At 43.3% G+C, this 16,684-nt stretch overlaps 2 protein-coding genes across 4 annotated transcripts in view; one reads left to right on the forward strand and one right to left on the reverse strand.

Moving 5' to 3' along the window:
* The window catches only part of nol4lb (nucleolar protein 4-like b), an 84,989-nt gene extending 82,894 nt beyond the window's left edge, over positions 1-2,095 (reverse strand). For 2 of the 3 annotated variants that reach the window (XM_053848516.1, XM_053848518.1), the window contains exons 1-2: positions 1,979-2,095; positions 1,721-1,776 (exon numbers count right to left, since the gene is read on the reverse strand). The gene's annotated coding sequence lies outside the window, so the exon portion shown is untranslated. The other variant, XM_053848517.1, reaches the window with a different exon arrangement.
* Positions 2,096-4,199: 2,104 nt separating this feature from the next.
* Positions 4,200-16,051, forward strand: zgc:162200 (uncharacterized protein LOC558638 homolog). Its single transcript, XM_053849864.1, has 10 exons — positions 4,200-4,412; positions 5,257-5,589; positions 7,740-7,952; positions 8,064-8,216; positions 8,516-9,025; positions 9,649-10,518; positions 10,851-11,030; positions 11,331-11,482; positions 12,450-12,810; positions 14,051-16,051. The coding sequence occupies exons 2-10, from the start codon at positions 5,338-5,340 to the stop codon at positions 14,054-14,056; spliced, it is 2,697 nt and encodes an 898-aa protein (XP_053705839.1). The 5' UTR covers positions 4,200-4,412; positions 5,257-5,337; the 3' UTR covers positions 14,057-16,051.
* Positions 16,052-16,684: the final 633 nt, after the last annotated feature.

The raw sequence follows: 16,684 nt of genomic DNA on the forward strand, positions 1-16,684 counted from the left end.
AGGGGTCGCGACTTTAATAGGAGCTTTCCCACCTCAACTAATTGCAGTGGGGGCAATTGAGAGATCAGAGCACCCCTTGAAGACAATCACACATGGCTAACTAGCATAGGTGGCGACTTCTGTCAGGACTCTGAGGTGATTATCCCTCTCAGTCTGTAAAGGCATGATATGTTTCAAGGTAGATGGTAACAGCTATTAAAAAGCATAATAAAAATGCCACACAATGCTTTGAGTACAAAATTTGAGTTGCATGAATGTAATGGGATTAAAGAGGTAACCGGATGTGTGTGTCAAAAACAGAGTAGTAGGGCAGTAGGGCAGACTTTGGATGTTGGAATATTGCCGGCTACAGTTGCTGTTACAAATTCTAGCACAAAAGATAAGAAACCAACGAAGACCGGAAGAAAGAGTCCACTTGCACTATTGTTGCCACTATTCCACTATTTGTGCCTTAATTTGTGAGGTTGTAGTCAAATCTTCACTTAACATTTTATCACGACGAGAGAGTGTGTTGTCAGACAACAACTGGTATAAAAAGAAGGCCCTGCAGACGTATTACACATAAAATTATCCATCAACTTGGGCTGAACACTATGCGTTTACTGGTCTCAGTAAAAGACATCAGTGAGTGGGACTAACATGAATGAAGCATATGAGTTAAAGCACACATATAGCCGACAACATACGATACAATAATACGGCTCCCCGCCAAGTACAGCGGTGACTGGCGCGGTAATGAGAGCGCTGTTGTTAGCATGTTGATTCATCCTCTGGAGGCGGATTTAAAGATTCTCTCGGTCTGTACATATATGCACATCCGATAAACTAGAGCACTTATTAACTAAATCACCTGTTGAGCTGATATGTTCCTCTTTAATGAGCAAGTCTTCAATTGTGTTGAAGTACACTAACATAAAGCAACAGTCCACTGGACACAAACATATAGATAGCGTAATGAGAATTCATATGTCGAGCAGTTAGTTCACCCCGTGGCATGTCATCAGTTCATGTACATTGTTAGCGGTCCGAAACCTCCTATTAACTCAACAATGGAAGCATGCCGTCGGCCCGGATGAAAAGGGATCTTTGGCATCATTAAGATGGCTACATATTCAGCTTGTGTGAAGACACACAAAGCTGAGAAAAGTAAACAGCCCTGAACTTGGAAGCCTTTTAATGGTATCTAGAAATGCAGTCATCAGCCTGGTGTTACCTCTGACTTACTCAGTGAATACAGAGATAAACATAAACCAAGACTAAATCAAGTACATCCTTCATCACTTAAATATCATGTATATCAATAAGTTGACCTTATTGGACTTTGGTGACTGCATTTTACCTCCTGCTACAGACTTAAATTGAGTGTTCTGCCAGCAAGTGTTTTAGAATGCTGCCCTCTAGTGTAGTTGCCTCTGACACCCCCGCAGCAGCACGTACGTTGTCCCCCAAAAAGTAAATCCCTTCCAGCTATTTAGGGGAACCAAGAGCCTCCCAGAGTGTGTGACCTTGGTGTGTCCTCCTCACAGTCTGGACCTTACTTATTCGTGACGTAATGAAGTTGCACTTAAAGTGCTCATTCTGCTTTGGATGCAAGTGGAATTACAGGATAGCAGAAATGTTGTGAAAAACGAATTCAAAAGTGGCATAATTGTCTTTACATAATGGAGACTTTACCGCGAAGAACAATGGTGCAACAAGAAAGGAATCGAAAGTGTGCTACCTGCCGCACTCGGTAGGTGACTCCTGGTGTAGACGTCAGTATCATGCCACCTTCACCTATGAACCAAGGAGAAAAGAAGTCTGAAACCCAAGGAAAACAGCTAATAGTCACACTGAAGCACTTAACAGCTTGAGACGTGGCCGGGTCCCTCCGGAGAGGAAGGTGGAGGGAAAACGAGCTAATGGAGGGTCTCAAGAGTGGCCCGTTAGCTTCAAGAAATAAGGAGGAATACGTTGAGCTTCTGTAACCTGCACTTACATGGAGTTTTTCCTCCTCCTGACTCCTTGTTGTGTATCACGAATATTGTGTCTTCTTTACTTATTCTGCGTCCCATTGATAATTGCTAGCTACTAAGAATCAACATATCTGTCCAACGGCGTCCCCTATTGGTGAATTTTAGAACTGCTATGCTAACAAATGAAATGTTCATTTTAGTCTTTTGACACAATTCTTTGTCATGATTCTCTCATCATTCGACAGTGGAATTCTATTGAGTGTTATTACTTTATTTGTCGGAATCACGTATACTCTCCCTTCACTGTGTGAAGCATCTTTGTTTTGTACCAGTGTTTACAGTCAAATGGAAATGAAGTGGTTGGAGTGATTATTCATTCAGTTTGTGTAACAATGTCTGGTGCTGAATGGGAGTGTGCCTGTGTTGATGCTCTGTGAATGTATTATTAGCAGCCACACAACACACAAACACACACAACAGGATATGTTTTTTCTTTTGCTTCAATTATCTTAATTTAGAGACCAAAATATATTTTTTGATGATGAGTTTATTTATTTTGATTGCTACTAGTAGGCATAGTTTTATTTTTTTTTTTGCAATGGAGAATCCCAAGGCCACGAGGCACCTTGCTGTTAACAGGTGTGTGTTTGTGTTTGACTCGACCCCTCCATCCTCACCAGGGGCTGCTGCTGCCTGCTGGGTGGGGGTGGGTGTGTATTCCCTGCCTCCTGTGCGTGTGTGTGTGTGCGGTTGTTCTCCCTGTGTGCATCTGTGTGTGTGTATTCGTGGGACAGGCCCACTGCGGTTGGATCGTCACACAATGGGATGGGTATCGTTGCCAAGGTAACCCCATCAGACCAAGAAACCCTGGCAACTGGTAGCTAAGTAACAGGAACCCGGAAACTAAATGAACCGGGCATTACAGATAGGTATTTCTAAAAGACTTGAAAGTCTTGGACAAATCTGAACAGTTGGTTTGAGACTATTTTTGAGCGGTTCGTTTAAACTTCAATGGCCCGTTGCTTTGGGTGGTTGTGGTTAGTCTATGAAGCAAAACCCTCTTTTGTTAAAAATGCTTGGTACCCATGTCTATCACTTTTGGAAGGGAGAAATAAGTAGCAAACAATATTAACTCACATGATTGTGAAATAAATCTTGGCATAAAGGAAGGAAGTATGAAAAGAAATTTGTTTAGAAAATAATAATAATAATAATGTGATTCCATGAAAAGCACATCAGAAGTATGTCAAACAAGATGCTTGGTGGCCTTCTTTGACCCTTCATGCTGACCTGGAGACATGTAATCTGGTTGATTTGGAAATGGAGAGAAGATGAAACTTGAATAAGATCATCATACGCTCACGGCACTGTGCAAGCAACTATTTGCTTGACTAGGCTGCAGTTGTAATTCTTTGATTTCAGTGAAATTTCACTGTGTATCACTATTTGTGTCATAGATGTAAGTACGGTTTTGAAAATGCTTTTGAGTGCATTTAGTTTATGTTAAGCTTGCATGTTGTGGTTTGTCGTGAGACTTGATAGCGAAAACAACCAAGCCCCCTGTATTGAAATATATACGTCAATTCCATTTTTTCAGCGCAATACTTTTGCCGAAGTGGATTTTTGTTTCAGAACTCTGACTCCACCTATAGGTAGTTTGAAGTCAATACAGTCAAGCGTCATCAATTGTCAGTTCCACAAAAGGCAAATGCACTTGCATTTGGTTGCATTTGTTGCATTTGGTTTGGTGTTATTTAAAATACAAAAACTATTCGTGGTAGCGGTGACTCAAAACTGACTGGTGTGTGTTGGTGTCATCAGAAATCTCTCTCCCCCACACCACTCACTTGCCCATACTTGGTTCATTTTCGCTAACATTTATACATTTCATTTTAATATTGTCTTGGCTATAAAGTCTCCCGGATATCGGATAAGTATACTATCATTCCAAAGTCCTTTTGTAGGATAATTTATAGAAACTCGAACCAATATGCTGGCGGAAAAACTCGGAAATACCAAACCCACAGCATCACAAAACTTCATATTTTTTTAATAAGCCATAAGACGTGGATGTTAGTAAAATATACTCTAAGAATACAAAGATTCACAGCTGCAAAACAAGGTTAAAACCGGCACCGTAGAGTAGCATCCTTTTTACACTCAATTTCCCAAAAGCCATTGCGTTATCAGAACCGATGACTTCCGTCGATGCGCTTCCCGTTGAGGAAGCAGTTCTCTGGGTCTTCGCGAGAGGTCGCGCTTGTCCTCCGACGGTTTCGGCGCGCTTTTGACACTCGACCTCGCTGGTCAGGAGGAGAGTACAGGAACACCGGGAAGACGATCGGTGTCTCCGGTTGTCTGGCCTCTTTGTTCGTGTTGGGACTTTGTCCAGGGTGCAGGCGTCGTCTCTTTGGGTCTGACGTTGAGCTCCGTGTTGAAACCAGAAGAGGCGGCTGGGTGAGTAGCTGAGTGAGGTGGATGGTGTCTCCCCGGCTAATTAGCTCGCACGACTGCCTTCCTAGTGGCGATGCGAGCATAAAAACATGACGCCCACTCGCTATATTTTACTACATTTCACCGAAACAATTATGCGAACCTGGCCTTACAGTCGTTCCGCTCCAAATCGTTCTTAAATGTAGCTACTCGGCGGCTAACAGTCGTCATGCTAGCTGTCCGACAGTGACCAGCTTCCACCCGGTCTGATGTCGTGTTTCCCTCCAGGACGCCAGGACAGATTAGACCTCTGTTATACAACACCGAACTGAAAACAGTTCCAGTCTGGCGTTTGACGATCGGCCCTGAGTTAGGGGAAAACATGGTATCCATGTGTGTATAAACAGATGCTGATGGGACGCTAGCTGGACTCCGGACAGCCGGTGCGTGTTTCCATCTTTGGTCATTGTAGAGGACGTGAGGAAATGGTGGATGTCAACCCCACCCTGGCAATGTGGACGATCACAACACTGTTTATCGATAGAGATGTCGCCATGTGGACGCGTCTATACGGTGGCCCGATGCTTAATCCGAGAAGATGTGGCGAATAGATACATAACTTGAGGATTTTTAGTGTGTGATGCTTTTCTCTGTATGAGTAAAATCACGTGTAGTGTAGACTGTCAACTGCACGACAGGAAATGCGTGTATAGTGGTTTTAGAAGGAAAAAAATCCCATTATTACCACATCTTCACGGACCTATTCCTCCTAATGCAGGCTCATTTATTATGTAAAAAGCTCTCTTCTGACCAATCCTTTGGAAGAAGTTCATCATTAACCACCTCCATTGTGTTTTTGGTGTTGCAGTGTGGAGTAATGAAAGTGGGGGTGTAAAGGAGAGTCACGTCCCAGGAGCTCAGAGCCAGACCCACAGCAGGAACAGCAAAGATGCTGGAGGCAGACCAAGACCCAGCAGGTGCTGCTCTTGGAGTCCAAGGGGAAGAAGAAATGGGCAGCAGGGACTTGAAGACTGAGGTTGTCAGATTGACTCTTGAACTCCAGGAAGCTACAGAAGAGAAGCTGCAGGCAGCTCGATATGGTCTAGTCGTCTTAGAAGAAAGCTCTGCTCTGAAGATAAAACACAGGCAGCTGGAAGAAGAACATGAAGCCCTGAAAGTGGAATTGCAACAATTGAAAGAGGTAAGAGAACAAATGTTTGACATCTCAGCTTAAGTATGTTTGTTATTATGTCATGCAAAACTAGTCTTTTATGGAATGTTTTCAGCTTTTGCTCATCCAACCAGCGAGTTAGATTTTTTTCATGAATGTGTTCTGAATTCAAGATAAATTACCATTTGAATTAGAAATGAATGATCATGTACTTTAGTCAAATAATACTGTTGTGCAATGTGATTAGAAACTTGAGTAACTACTGAGAATGGAACGAATCTGATGAAGATAGCTCATCACTGCGATTGCATTCATGCAAAAAGCCAGTGTTATTCATACATACGTGCAATAATACTTCTCTATGGGTTCATAATTCATTCATATTAGTTTTTTTTTTTACTTTGGCTGTTACGTCTTACATCTGATGTTTCCTGTTCTCCTGGGTGTTTTTCCCAGAAATGTTTGGAATGACATTTTAAGTGTTCCAAATAACCTTGTTGTCAAACAAGCAGTGACAAAACCTGTTTGACAGCACACCCAGTACAGAGTAATTGTTTTTTTATACATAACAGTTTTGCTCAACACTCTTTATGCCACTGTGTTCACTTGTATTTAACTCTTGTCTGATTTAATTGTGTGCAAATATTGGAGGAAAAATGAATCACAATTCTTGTTACCAGTACACCTCACTCATAAATAAAGTATTATCTGCTGGATAATTTCATTATTTTGAAATTAGCTTCTAGATTTTATATTCTCGTTGTTTTTACATTTTCATTTTTTTACTTAATTGTTATTTCTTTGGGGGAAAAACATTCACGACATAATCAAGTTAAGCCTGACTTTTACTGGACTCAGTATTTGTTGGACACTGAACGATCTCTGTGGAGGTCCAAACAGTCTTCATTGTTCCTATTCTGTTAGTCATGTTGTCAGCAAATATTTTCTCAATAGCAGTGGGCGCTGCTGTTGTCTGCTCAAGTGAAGACATTGCAAGTAAATAAATACACACGACAGCTTAGTTTTACTCGTGTATGCTTTCTGTTTTGTCATGAATTCACTGGCCTTTGTCACATACACCAAGTGTGTCTATCAAGAAAAGCCTGGTTCATAACTAGAATGTTTACATGGTGAACATGACTTCTGTTTAACTGAGGGTAATTTGTCATCACTTCTGCTTTTGCACAGAAAACAGGTCGATAGAAGTGAGAAACATCGGTCCTCAGTTTGTAGTTATTTATCTATGAAAATATTCTCCGCTTTTGTGTCATTTATCACTGTGATCGTTGGCATTCAAGCCAAGCTGGAATGTGGTGTGAGGCAGGGCGAACACTAGATTCCGACTGAGTGGCATTTTCACGTCCTTGTGCTACACTCATGCTGAATATTGCCTCATTGATATGGCCAAACTCTCAGGTTTCTGATTTTGTCTCATGGGCTGTGGCATTCAGCTCATTTCCGACATGCGTTTAGGTTTTACTATGTGTGCAGGAAGTTTGGAGGCCTGATGTGTCTGTCTAGACAGTTCATGAGCAGGCTCTTACCGATGTACTCACTGTCTGTTTCACTCCCCACCCCCTGTCTATTTCTTTGAAAAGGGCCTTATATAAAGCTGTATGAGATATGTATCATCTTGGCAGGTTTACAGGTTTATGTAAGAAGTTGATCCGTTAATATTCAAGCCCATTATGTGAGCAGATCCCATGTACTTATGTTAAGAGGTATTACCCGCTCCAATTTGAACTTTTGGAATAAAATCTTTTCTGGTAACGGAGCCCAAAACTCCAGCATTTTCATTTTGTTCACTAACCTGCATGAATTTTCCTTTTTTTTTGGACTCTGGGGCTGTTTCACTGAAACATAGAAACTCATGTTGCTAATTGGCATCATTGTATAAGCACAACATTGTGTTCAGTTCAGTGGATTTATCATGCGGGACATTTTTTACGCCCTATTTGATCAGATATCCGCCACCTCCAACATCAGAATGTGTGAAGCTGTCTAACCATGGTTCATCAGCTGCAAGGATGGCAGCTGCTGAGGTCTAAGGTTTCAACAACTTCCCGTTTCTGGTTTCACAAGATGGTTATTCATGCTTTATGACCCCTCAAAAATCTAGCTTTCTTTGTTGCCTGCTGCAAGTCATGATTCTGCGTTTGCCTGCTTTTTCCCTCAACAAGGCTTTTGCAGATTCTGTGAGCAGTCAGAAACGTGCAGCTGCTGATGGAGAGTGCCGCGAGGAGAGCCTGTTGCAGGAGACGGCCACGAAGGAGGCTGCCATGGCAACTCGTTTGGAAGAAGTACAAGCAGAGCTGAAACAAGCCCGCCTTGCTCTGAGCAATGCCCACGCAGAAATTGAAAGACTTGGAGTGGACTCCACCCAACTAAAGAAGGTGTGTGTGTGGTTTGAGTCTGACACCTAAAACAGAGATATCAATCAAACCATATTATATACGCATTAATAATTTGTATACGCTGCAATGAAAACGTGCTGCTTCCTGTAGGAGTGTGAATGTTTGGAGGCAGAGAAAGGTCACCTCAGAGATGAGATGAAGGAGTATAAAGTGCGTGAAGTCCGGCAGCTGCAAGACAATGGAGAGCTGGAGGAAGAAAACATATCCCTGCAAAAACAGGTGTCTGTTCTCAAGGAAAATCAGGTCAGTGAACCACACAATTGTCCTCTATGCTACGCTATACCAGCTATTAAGTGTGAACCCATAGTCAAGATCATTTGATAAATGATTTTGTCGCTTTTCCTGCCACAGTATACCAATCTACCAGTATAAACTGTGTCAGATGGAAAATAACTGAATTATTTCCTTGTTTGTCAAGTTTTGCGTCTTTAAAAATGATCATTCTATTCATTAGAAATTAGCTGTTTAATCAGGTCATGTTGATGTAAACTCAAGAATCCTAGAAAGAAAAGTTCAGTATAATAGTTTTTCTATACTTCTAGGTGGAGTTTGAATCGATCAAGCTGGAGTTGACCCAGAAGAACGAGGAGCAGGAGGAGCTGAGGGCTCAGCTGGAGGAAGCTGCCAGGCTCAGGGAAATAGCGGAGAAGCAGTTGGATGAGGCCCTGGAAGCCCTGAAGGAGGAGCGGGAGCAGAAGAATAGTCTTAGACGGGAGCTCTCTGCTTTGACCCTTAACCCCTTTGATTCAGTGGGGAACCTGGAGCTCCATTTGGATCATCTGGATGACAGCCAGGAAGAGGGTCAAAAGGGAGAGGGGGATGCTGAGGGAGGGGACCAGGACAGCGGCTATAATAACGGTCCTGGATCTGCTCCCAATTCTGCACACCCTCCTCACTCGGGTGTCTCCAAAAGCAATGGCCTCATCCAACGCTATTCCACGCCTCGCAACAGTGATGTGTTTCTGCGGGCTCCAGCCTCAGGCCTGGTGTCTGACTTGCTTAGTGAGCTTCACTTTTCCGACAGTCAGAAGCTCAAACAGCAATTGCTGCAGGTTTGTCAACCTGTTTTTTTGTACTACAGTAACTTAAGACTTGCTGAGTAAAACCACATCCTCTGTGCTGCAGTAAATTATGTCCATAAAGTTCACAGCTTTTCACACCACATTATAACCATGTAACGCTGCTCTCATCAAAAGAAGGGGACTGCAGAACTCTGATGTCGAAGAGTGCCAACCCCCGTCAGCCTGGGGCAGATACATTATTGATGCTTCGCTTAAATTGGGGGTTGGGTTTACAAGCCACCACCTAGCAGATGTTTTGAGCTGAATGTAGCTACCCCCCTTTCACATTAAAAATGGAGCAAGCGTAGGTAGCTGGAGAAGTGAGAGTCCCTTTGTCCTTTTGTCAACACTCAGTGTTATTTACTTGTGTCAAAAACAAACCTTTAATCCCTTTCAAAACTGATTCTTTTCATCGTCTCCTACACAATTGTGAAATGTGTGTTTAATTTAAGGTAAAAGTGGACAAACGGTTCCCACTGTCTGGTCAGTTGTGTTTCAGCTCAGGTTTTGGTAGCCAGTGCATCAGTGTATTTGGCATATTTATAGCGCAAAACTACATGTTCTTAACATTGCCACGTTCGCTAGACTGATCAGGATGTTTGATTTGTTTCTAGGCGGAGAGAGACAAGTCCAGTCTGGTTAGCAAGGTAGAGGAACTACAGATGCAGCTGGTCATGTCTAAGCAGGCCTTAGGCCAGCAAGAGGACAAAGTTGGGTCTCTGACCAAGCAGCTGGAGGCCATGCAGAACAGTCAGAAACTCCAAGAAGATGACCAAGAGGGTGCAGACCCAGAGAAGGCTAAAGAGGGTGAAGCTGTCTTTGATTATGAGGTTGACACCAAGAGTAAGGAGGTGCTGGAAGCGCGAATGCGTTCCGCCAGCGAAGAGCTTCTGAAGCTTCGAGACGAACTGTCACAGGCTGGTACACGCTACAACAACTTGGAACATCGCTACAAGCAGGACAAAGATCGTTGGAGGTCTGAAGCCCAGGACCTGGCTGATAAGATCCGCCAATGCATCAAGTCGAGCCGGCAAGACCAGGAGCGGATCAGCGAGCTTGAGAAAGAGATCGGAGCCACCCGGAAGGTCGCCATCGATTCGGAAGGACACCTGAGTGTGGCACAGGAGGAGCTGCTGGCCTTCTCTGAAGAGCTGTCCAATCTCTATCATCACATTTGCGTGTGCAACAACCTGACGCCCAAACGGGTTACACTGGACTATTACCGGGACAGCGCAAGGGCAGGCAGCAGTGGTGCTCGTCGACAACACCAGATATTTTCTTTGGCGAACTCGCAAAAGAAGGCACGAGCCAACGACATGTTCATTTCAAAAGCTGCAGCATTGCAGTTCATGGGAGAGGTGGACAGTTCAGGGACCAGTGGAGACTCATCTAGCTGCCCGGGATCTCCCACGCTGGATTTCAGGGATCCTTCAAATGTCAGCAACTTGGTCGCAGTCATTCGCTGTCAGATCAAACATCTCCGGGTAAGAAAGTCCTGCTTGTACAATGCCTATACCTGCCAGACAGATAAATGACATTACTATGACTGAACAAGTGCACATTCTGCTGTAGGCTGTGGCACGTGTTCGAATGGATTATCAGACTTCAGTGTAGAGATGTGGTTGCTACTGTACTGGAAGAGAATTGGCTGCATCTACAACTCTATTTGCCTCTATGTAACTCTTACGAAATCTTAAATAATGGTTGGGTTTTCAAACAGTGTGTTGAAGGCTGAAAACTTTGATGCATTTTGTGTCATGGAGTGAGAGCCATTTCTACTCACACATTCATAACAACTGTGTCCTTAATTTATCAGGTTGCCGTGGATCTCTGTCGACAGAGAGGTGCCATGCCTTATTCTGGGTTAAGCAGTAGTGAAGAGTCAGAGCAAAATGCCGAAAGCCTTTTGGAGGAAGTGCTAAAACTCAAGTCCCTTCTGAGCACCAAGAGAGAACAGATTGCAACCCTCAGGACTGTACTGAAGGCTAACAAGCAGGTAGGCACTCCCTATTATTACCTTTCGGGCTCTCAATTTCATCTGACTTGTGATGATTGATGACATAAAACTTGGTTCCATTTTAGCTATGAGTCATTTTCACACTGGGCTTGTTCTTAATGTTGAAATATTGTTCATTGAGCTGCCAAATATTAAGTAAAAATAACGTAAAGGTGATATGGAACTCCAAACTCCGGAACTGTAAAATGATATTTTACTAATGTACTAAATACTAAATGTTATTTTAATAATAAAAACAATATTTTATTGCAAAGTCAGTCAACTGCAATTTTGTCACAGACGGCAGAGCTGGCTCTCTCTAATCTGAAGACCAAGTACGAGACAGAGAAGAGTATGGTGTCAGAGACCATGACAAAGCTCCGAAATGAGCTGAAGGCCCTGAAGGAAGATGCTGCTACCTTCTCTTCACTTCGAGTCATGTTCGCCAGCCGGTAAGTGTTCCCTGCCTGCACCGCTTGATCACTCACTCTCTTCAATTCAGATTAATAAATGGATTTCTTTAAGGCTAAACGGATGTCTTATAGTATTATTTGAGAGGCAAGAAAGCCATGTCTGGGATTTTCCTCAACCATCATTCTTTGTGCTTAGTAATGCTACTTTTCTTGTGGTGAAGCTTTGGCGGGCGGTCATGTAATAAGCTTACGCTTGTGGACAAGTCGCAGGTTCACGTGAAGATTACAAACCACATGCTCTGCCCTGTGACGCCGGGGGAGGAGGTAGGAGGCAAGAACAGATTTGCCTCTGGGCCAGGTCACCTTAGTGACGGAGAAGCCTGATGCCTGTGAGAGCAGGGCGGGGCCAGTGAGCCCATTGACTGCATTATTAAACTACTTTCTGTCTTTCAATGACGCAAGAGTGTTGTGAGCGATGCTGGAATCCTCACCTGGAAGATCTGTTTAGACAGTACCCGTCATAATATCAAGCTTCTCCTCTTCAGACAGCTGAGCCACTGGCCAGACGCTTATGAGCTGCTATTTAATCATCCTTAAGACGGATTGGCTGTCACACAATAACCAACCACTGAAGTCTCCAGTGTCAAGCCAAAGATTACGGTAGTTGAGACGGCTTTTAATGACAATGAATGCTGCCACCTTGTGGTGAGCTGTATTTACTACAGTAGTACGCCTGTCCGTACTACGACGTGGAATTCCCTTAATTTACCCGTGCTTCAAAACGTTTTTGTGAAACTGCTTCATTATTCATGTTAGAAATATTTAGCCATCGATACTGGAATCAAATATAATTTTCCGCCTGCTGCATCAGTGAGTTTGACTGGTTCCAGAGAACATTTTAGGTGTTTCATGTCTAATCTTGTTCTGACTAATCACTGGTTTGTGTGTATTTGCTGTCTACCTACTTACTGCTTGTGCATGATGCATCATTGTGTGCCTCTCACAGGTGTGACCAGTATATAACACAGCTAGATGAGATGCAGAGGCAGCTAGCCGCAGCTGAGGACGAGAAGAAGACCTTGAACTCTCTGCTGCGAATGGCCATCCAGCAAAAACTGGCTCTCACTCAGCGTTTGGAGGACCTGGAGTTGCCTCTGTCACCTCACAGCCTGAACAGCAGCCCCCGACGGTCCAGAGCCAAGGAGCTGGCTGCAAAGTCGGGCCGAGCTCCGAGAAGCCCTCGCAGCAGTCCCGGTCGACCCCCACTCAGGAGCAGTCCACGGGCCAGCCCGGTTCTGGGCAGCAGTGTCCCCGCCATGGCCACACACCACCTCAGAGCTCTAACACGAAGCCTCCACACAAGCCCCGTAAGAACCTCCCTCTCTTATTGTCCCGAAAAGCCAGACCAAGCGTGCGAAGGTTCAGAACACCACAAGGTTATTCCCCGAGACGCCACGTTTATCAGAAGTCATAGCGTGAGTGACGTTTTTGAGTCGGAGTCGTGCACCAGCTACTCCTCAACTTGCAAGAGCTCCACAAGCTCTACAAATAGTGAGGCAATGGTTAGACCGAAAGTGCGTGATTCAAGACGAGCCACATCGGGCCGGAGAGGGTCGATCCCTTCACGTCAGGACACCTTCATCACCACTCGTGTTGTGCCTGCCTCTTCCACTGCTCTAAAGTCGTCTCTGTTCTCCTCTTCTGCCGATGAGACAACCAGCTCTAACACTGTGCGTGCGTTTGCTCACCCTTCTGAACCGCAGGCTGATCCAAACATTGACCCCTCTGTGCGCAGAAAGCATCAACAGGCTTACAGGGCAAAACCTGTTCAAGTTGCTGCATGTCGAAACAGCTTTCAGGCAGACGCAGCGTCTTCGCTGCTCGGCGCTAAAGCTTTGAAAAACAAATCCGTTCCCATTCACAACCCTCCCAGTCAGCTCAGGACAACGGGGCCCAGTAGAGAATCAAGGCGCACATCCTTCACATCGGCACATCGAGCCAATGAGGAACATTCTATTGATTCCCATAAAAATATAAAATCTCAGGCCTCGTCCAACAGAGCCCGCAGTTCACACTCGAAATCTTCTCGCAGGCGATGAAGCATTTAGACTATGGACCTACATCTGCTGCTATTATAGTACTATGAACATGGATTCATGATATGTGATAAATTGAGCAATATATTGGCATTATTGCCGACTTTATAGGGGGAATTAGTATTTATCATTTACATAAGGCCTAACGTGTTCTCACTCAGCACAGTATTTGAACCTCCAACGTGGCCCTTTTCCTGTGTTTCTTGAAGTGGAAGTGTTGACCTATCATCCTATATAAAGCCTTGTTGAGGGCCCCTCGCCTTATGTGAGCTTTCATGGAAGAGTAGCCTGCCAGATCCTGATTCACTGACCGCACAACGAGACTTGAGTTGTGATTTTGTGTGTTTGTTTTTTAAACAACTGAGCAGTTTTCACCTCCACTGTTTTTGACTTGTTGGTTGTGCATGCTGGGAAACAACCTTAATCTGTGCTGAAAATTGTGCTGACATGTTTTTTTTATTTTGCCATTTAACAACTAAATCCATTTCTCTGTTTCATCTTGTCTTTGTAGCGCTGACACCCTCCTTCCATTACTCCAACCCCTCTCTTCTCCATAAGGACCTGTCTTCATGTTGAACTCCCGGCCTCCCTCCTCCTCTCCCGACTCGAGACATCCTGTCCATCCCAGATGTGATGCTACATTACCCACCAGAACCAGGGAGTTCAAAGTAAACACTCTCATCCCCTCCTCCTGGTTTTCGATGTGTGAGCCAGAGAAACCTGCATGCAGCCTTGAGGCGGATGAAGAGACACAATGTGCTGCTCATCGCTCAGTGTCGTCATTGTTGTCTCCAGTGGTGGTTCTCGCATCCATCCGTGCTTTCTTCAGCAGTATTTATTCCGACAATGTGAGATCTTAAACCGACAGTATTACAAGACTTTCATGGCTTTATTTGGTATAATCTTGCCTTCAGTACGCCATCTTGGTCAGACATCTGTGCTGTGTCACTGGCACCTTGGCTTTTCCGTGGCGTACGCAGAATTTGACCAGTGACCCTGAATCACGACGTATATGTACTTGATGTGTGGCCATGCATTTTGCTGGTTAAACTTGCCACAGCTGCTCATGTTTTAACATCCCTTAACTGCTAGTAACATTATGTGCCCCACATTCTAATGACCCCAGTTCAATCTGAGATAAATACTGTAGATGAAATGTCCATCTTGTGTCCCTGTTGCTTGTCTTGAGATAAACGTTTGACCTCAGCCCGCAGATGCCCTTTAAAGTGATCTGCTTTAACATGGATTAGTATTTTTAAAATAAGATTTTAATTTTATTATGCAAGCAGGATGGCATTAAGTTAAAAGATGTGTGTTTCAACTGTACCTTGTTGGCAATAGAGGGAGGAGAATTGATCTGTTGCATCACATATAAGCTTCTTTCCTGCTTGCCAGCATTTGTGATCATCCTCCCTCGACGTGTATTGCTCCAAAACTAAGCCAATGATGATGATATTGGCCCTTGATAAAATTACGTTAATAGTATTTGGGAGAAATAGTTAGATAACATCTTAATAAACTTCCCGGCCAGTGTGACTATATGTGATAGTTTGCCCAAACATGCAAGATGGACTGTGTTCCACTGCCTATTTTATCTCGTTTATATTGACAACTGTGAAGTTTGGCAATCCTGTGGTTTGGCAAGACATTTCTGCAGAGGTGTGTTCGAGTGCCTTTTTTTTATCATTGGTTTTTGAGACAACTCGTGGACCGTTTTGGCAGTGCAACAACCAGAGCATTTGATGACGTGGAGAAACTGATAACAATCACTGACTAGATCGAAAATTGAATTATATTTGGATCAGTGATTGCTCTTCAGTGAACAAGGCTTGTTTCATCTGGTAACTACGTATAAAAACCTCCTCACTGTGTTGGTATTCAGCGCACTCTTGAAGTGTACTCAACCTCAGCGAGATGGATTGATCCCTCGGCTGCACATAAAAGCCCCTGAACAACAAGAGTCCATGGAAACCATCACAGACCAAAGAACCTATTTGCTCCTATTGCTGCGCTTTCTAGTCAAAACAAGTCTTGTCATCACATTTTCTGAGTCAAATTCAAATCTAACACAGTTGTTGTATTCGATTCTTTTTGTTTTTAGTTGCAATGAGAAAACTCAAGTTTGTGCACTGAATTGATTTCCACTTTTTAGCGTACCTTTGTAGTGCAGTCACTGAACACTTTGATCATGATGTGAATTATTGCATCCAAAAATCGAAGGCTGAATTACTGTAAATATTTATTGACTAATTTTTAAATTCTGTATATTTTGCCGTCATGCTAAAAAGTGAAAATATTGGATTTTTTTTAACTCACTTTGAAGTTTTATAATTAGTTGATTTCTTAATCTATTTAATTTGCTGTTTACAAACAACATGGTTGTACATTTTTAATTGTATTTATGTTGTGCTCTGTATAAATGGCTGTCCGAACACTCCACATGTATGCAAAGTTCCCTCACTTGCCTGTCAACCGCTGATGATGAAGAATAAAAAGAAGTCAACACTGTAAAGACTGTTGTTTTTTTGTCTGAAAATGAAAAGTTGGTGTCAGGGGTACAATGTTTTGCAGGTCCAGAAGATGCTTAAAAACTATTCAAAAGCATAGCATTCCATATATTACAAGTCACGTGTCATTAGCGTTATTTTCTCTTAGCAAAAACAAGCTGAGTAAATGATAACAGGATGCACCCTGTAAGTTGCCTTAAAAGTAGGTCAAAGGTCAACTGGTGATTATTAATGCAACTTCTACGTTTCATGATTGCAAAATTTAGAGAAAAAAGATTGTTCCTTGACATTGTTATAAATGTGTCTGGAGGAACACCTTTTTTGCTGTTTGTTGCTTTGTTTTGTTAGAAAAGCCAAACATTTTTGCAGAATATTTCGTCTGACTTTGTGACAATGTGATTAAACATAGCACACAAAGCTGTCAATATTAATAACATTTATTTAGACACGTTCAACTGCAACACTGTTAACATTTCTGACCAGGGATACTGTACACAACAATCGTTGCCACATGGAAGAGAACTTTCTGTTCTTTTGAAACGATGACCAGGTTTAACCCATTAGGCGCGAGTGGGTCCGGTGTATGCGTTGTGATTGGCTGCAAAATTGGAAGCCCCGCCTTCAAAGGGCGTGGTCAA

The sequence above is a fragment of the Synchiropus splendidus genome, chromosome 18 (assembly GCF_027744825.2).
Source record: "Synchiropus splendidus isolate RoL2022-P1 chromosome 18, RoL_Sspl_1.0, whole genome shotgun sequence".
Classification (NCBI taxonomy): domain Eukaryota; kingdom Metazoa; phylum Chordata; class Actinopteri; order Syngnathiformes; family Callionymidae; genus Synchiropus; species Synchiropus splendidus.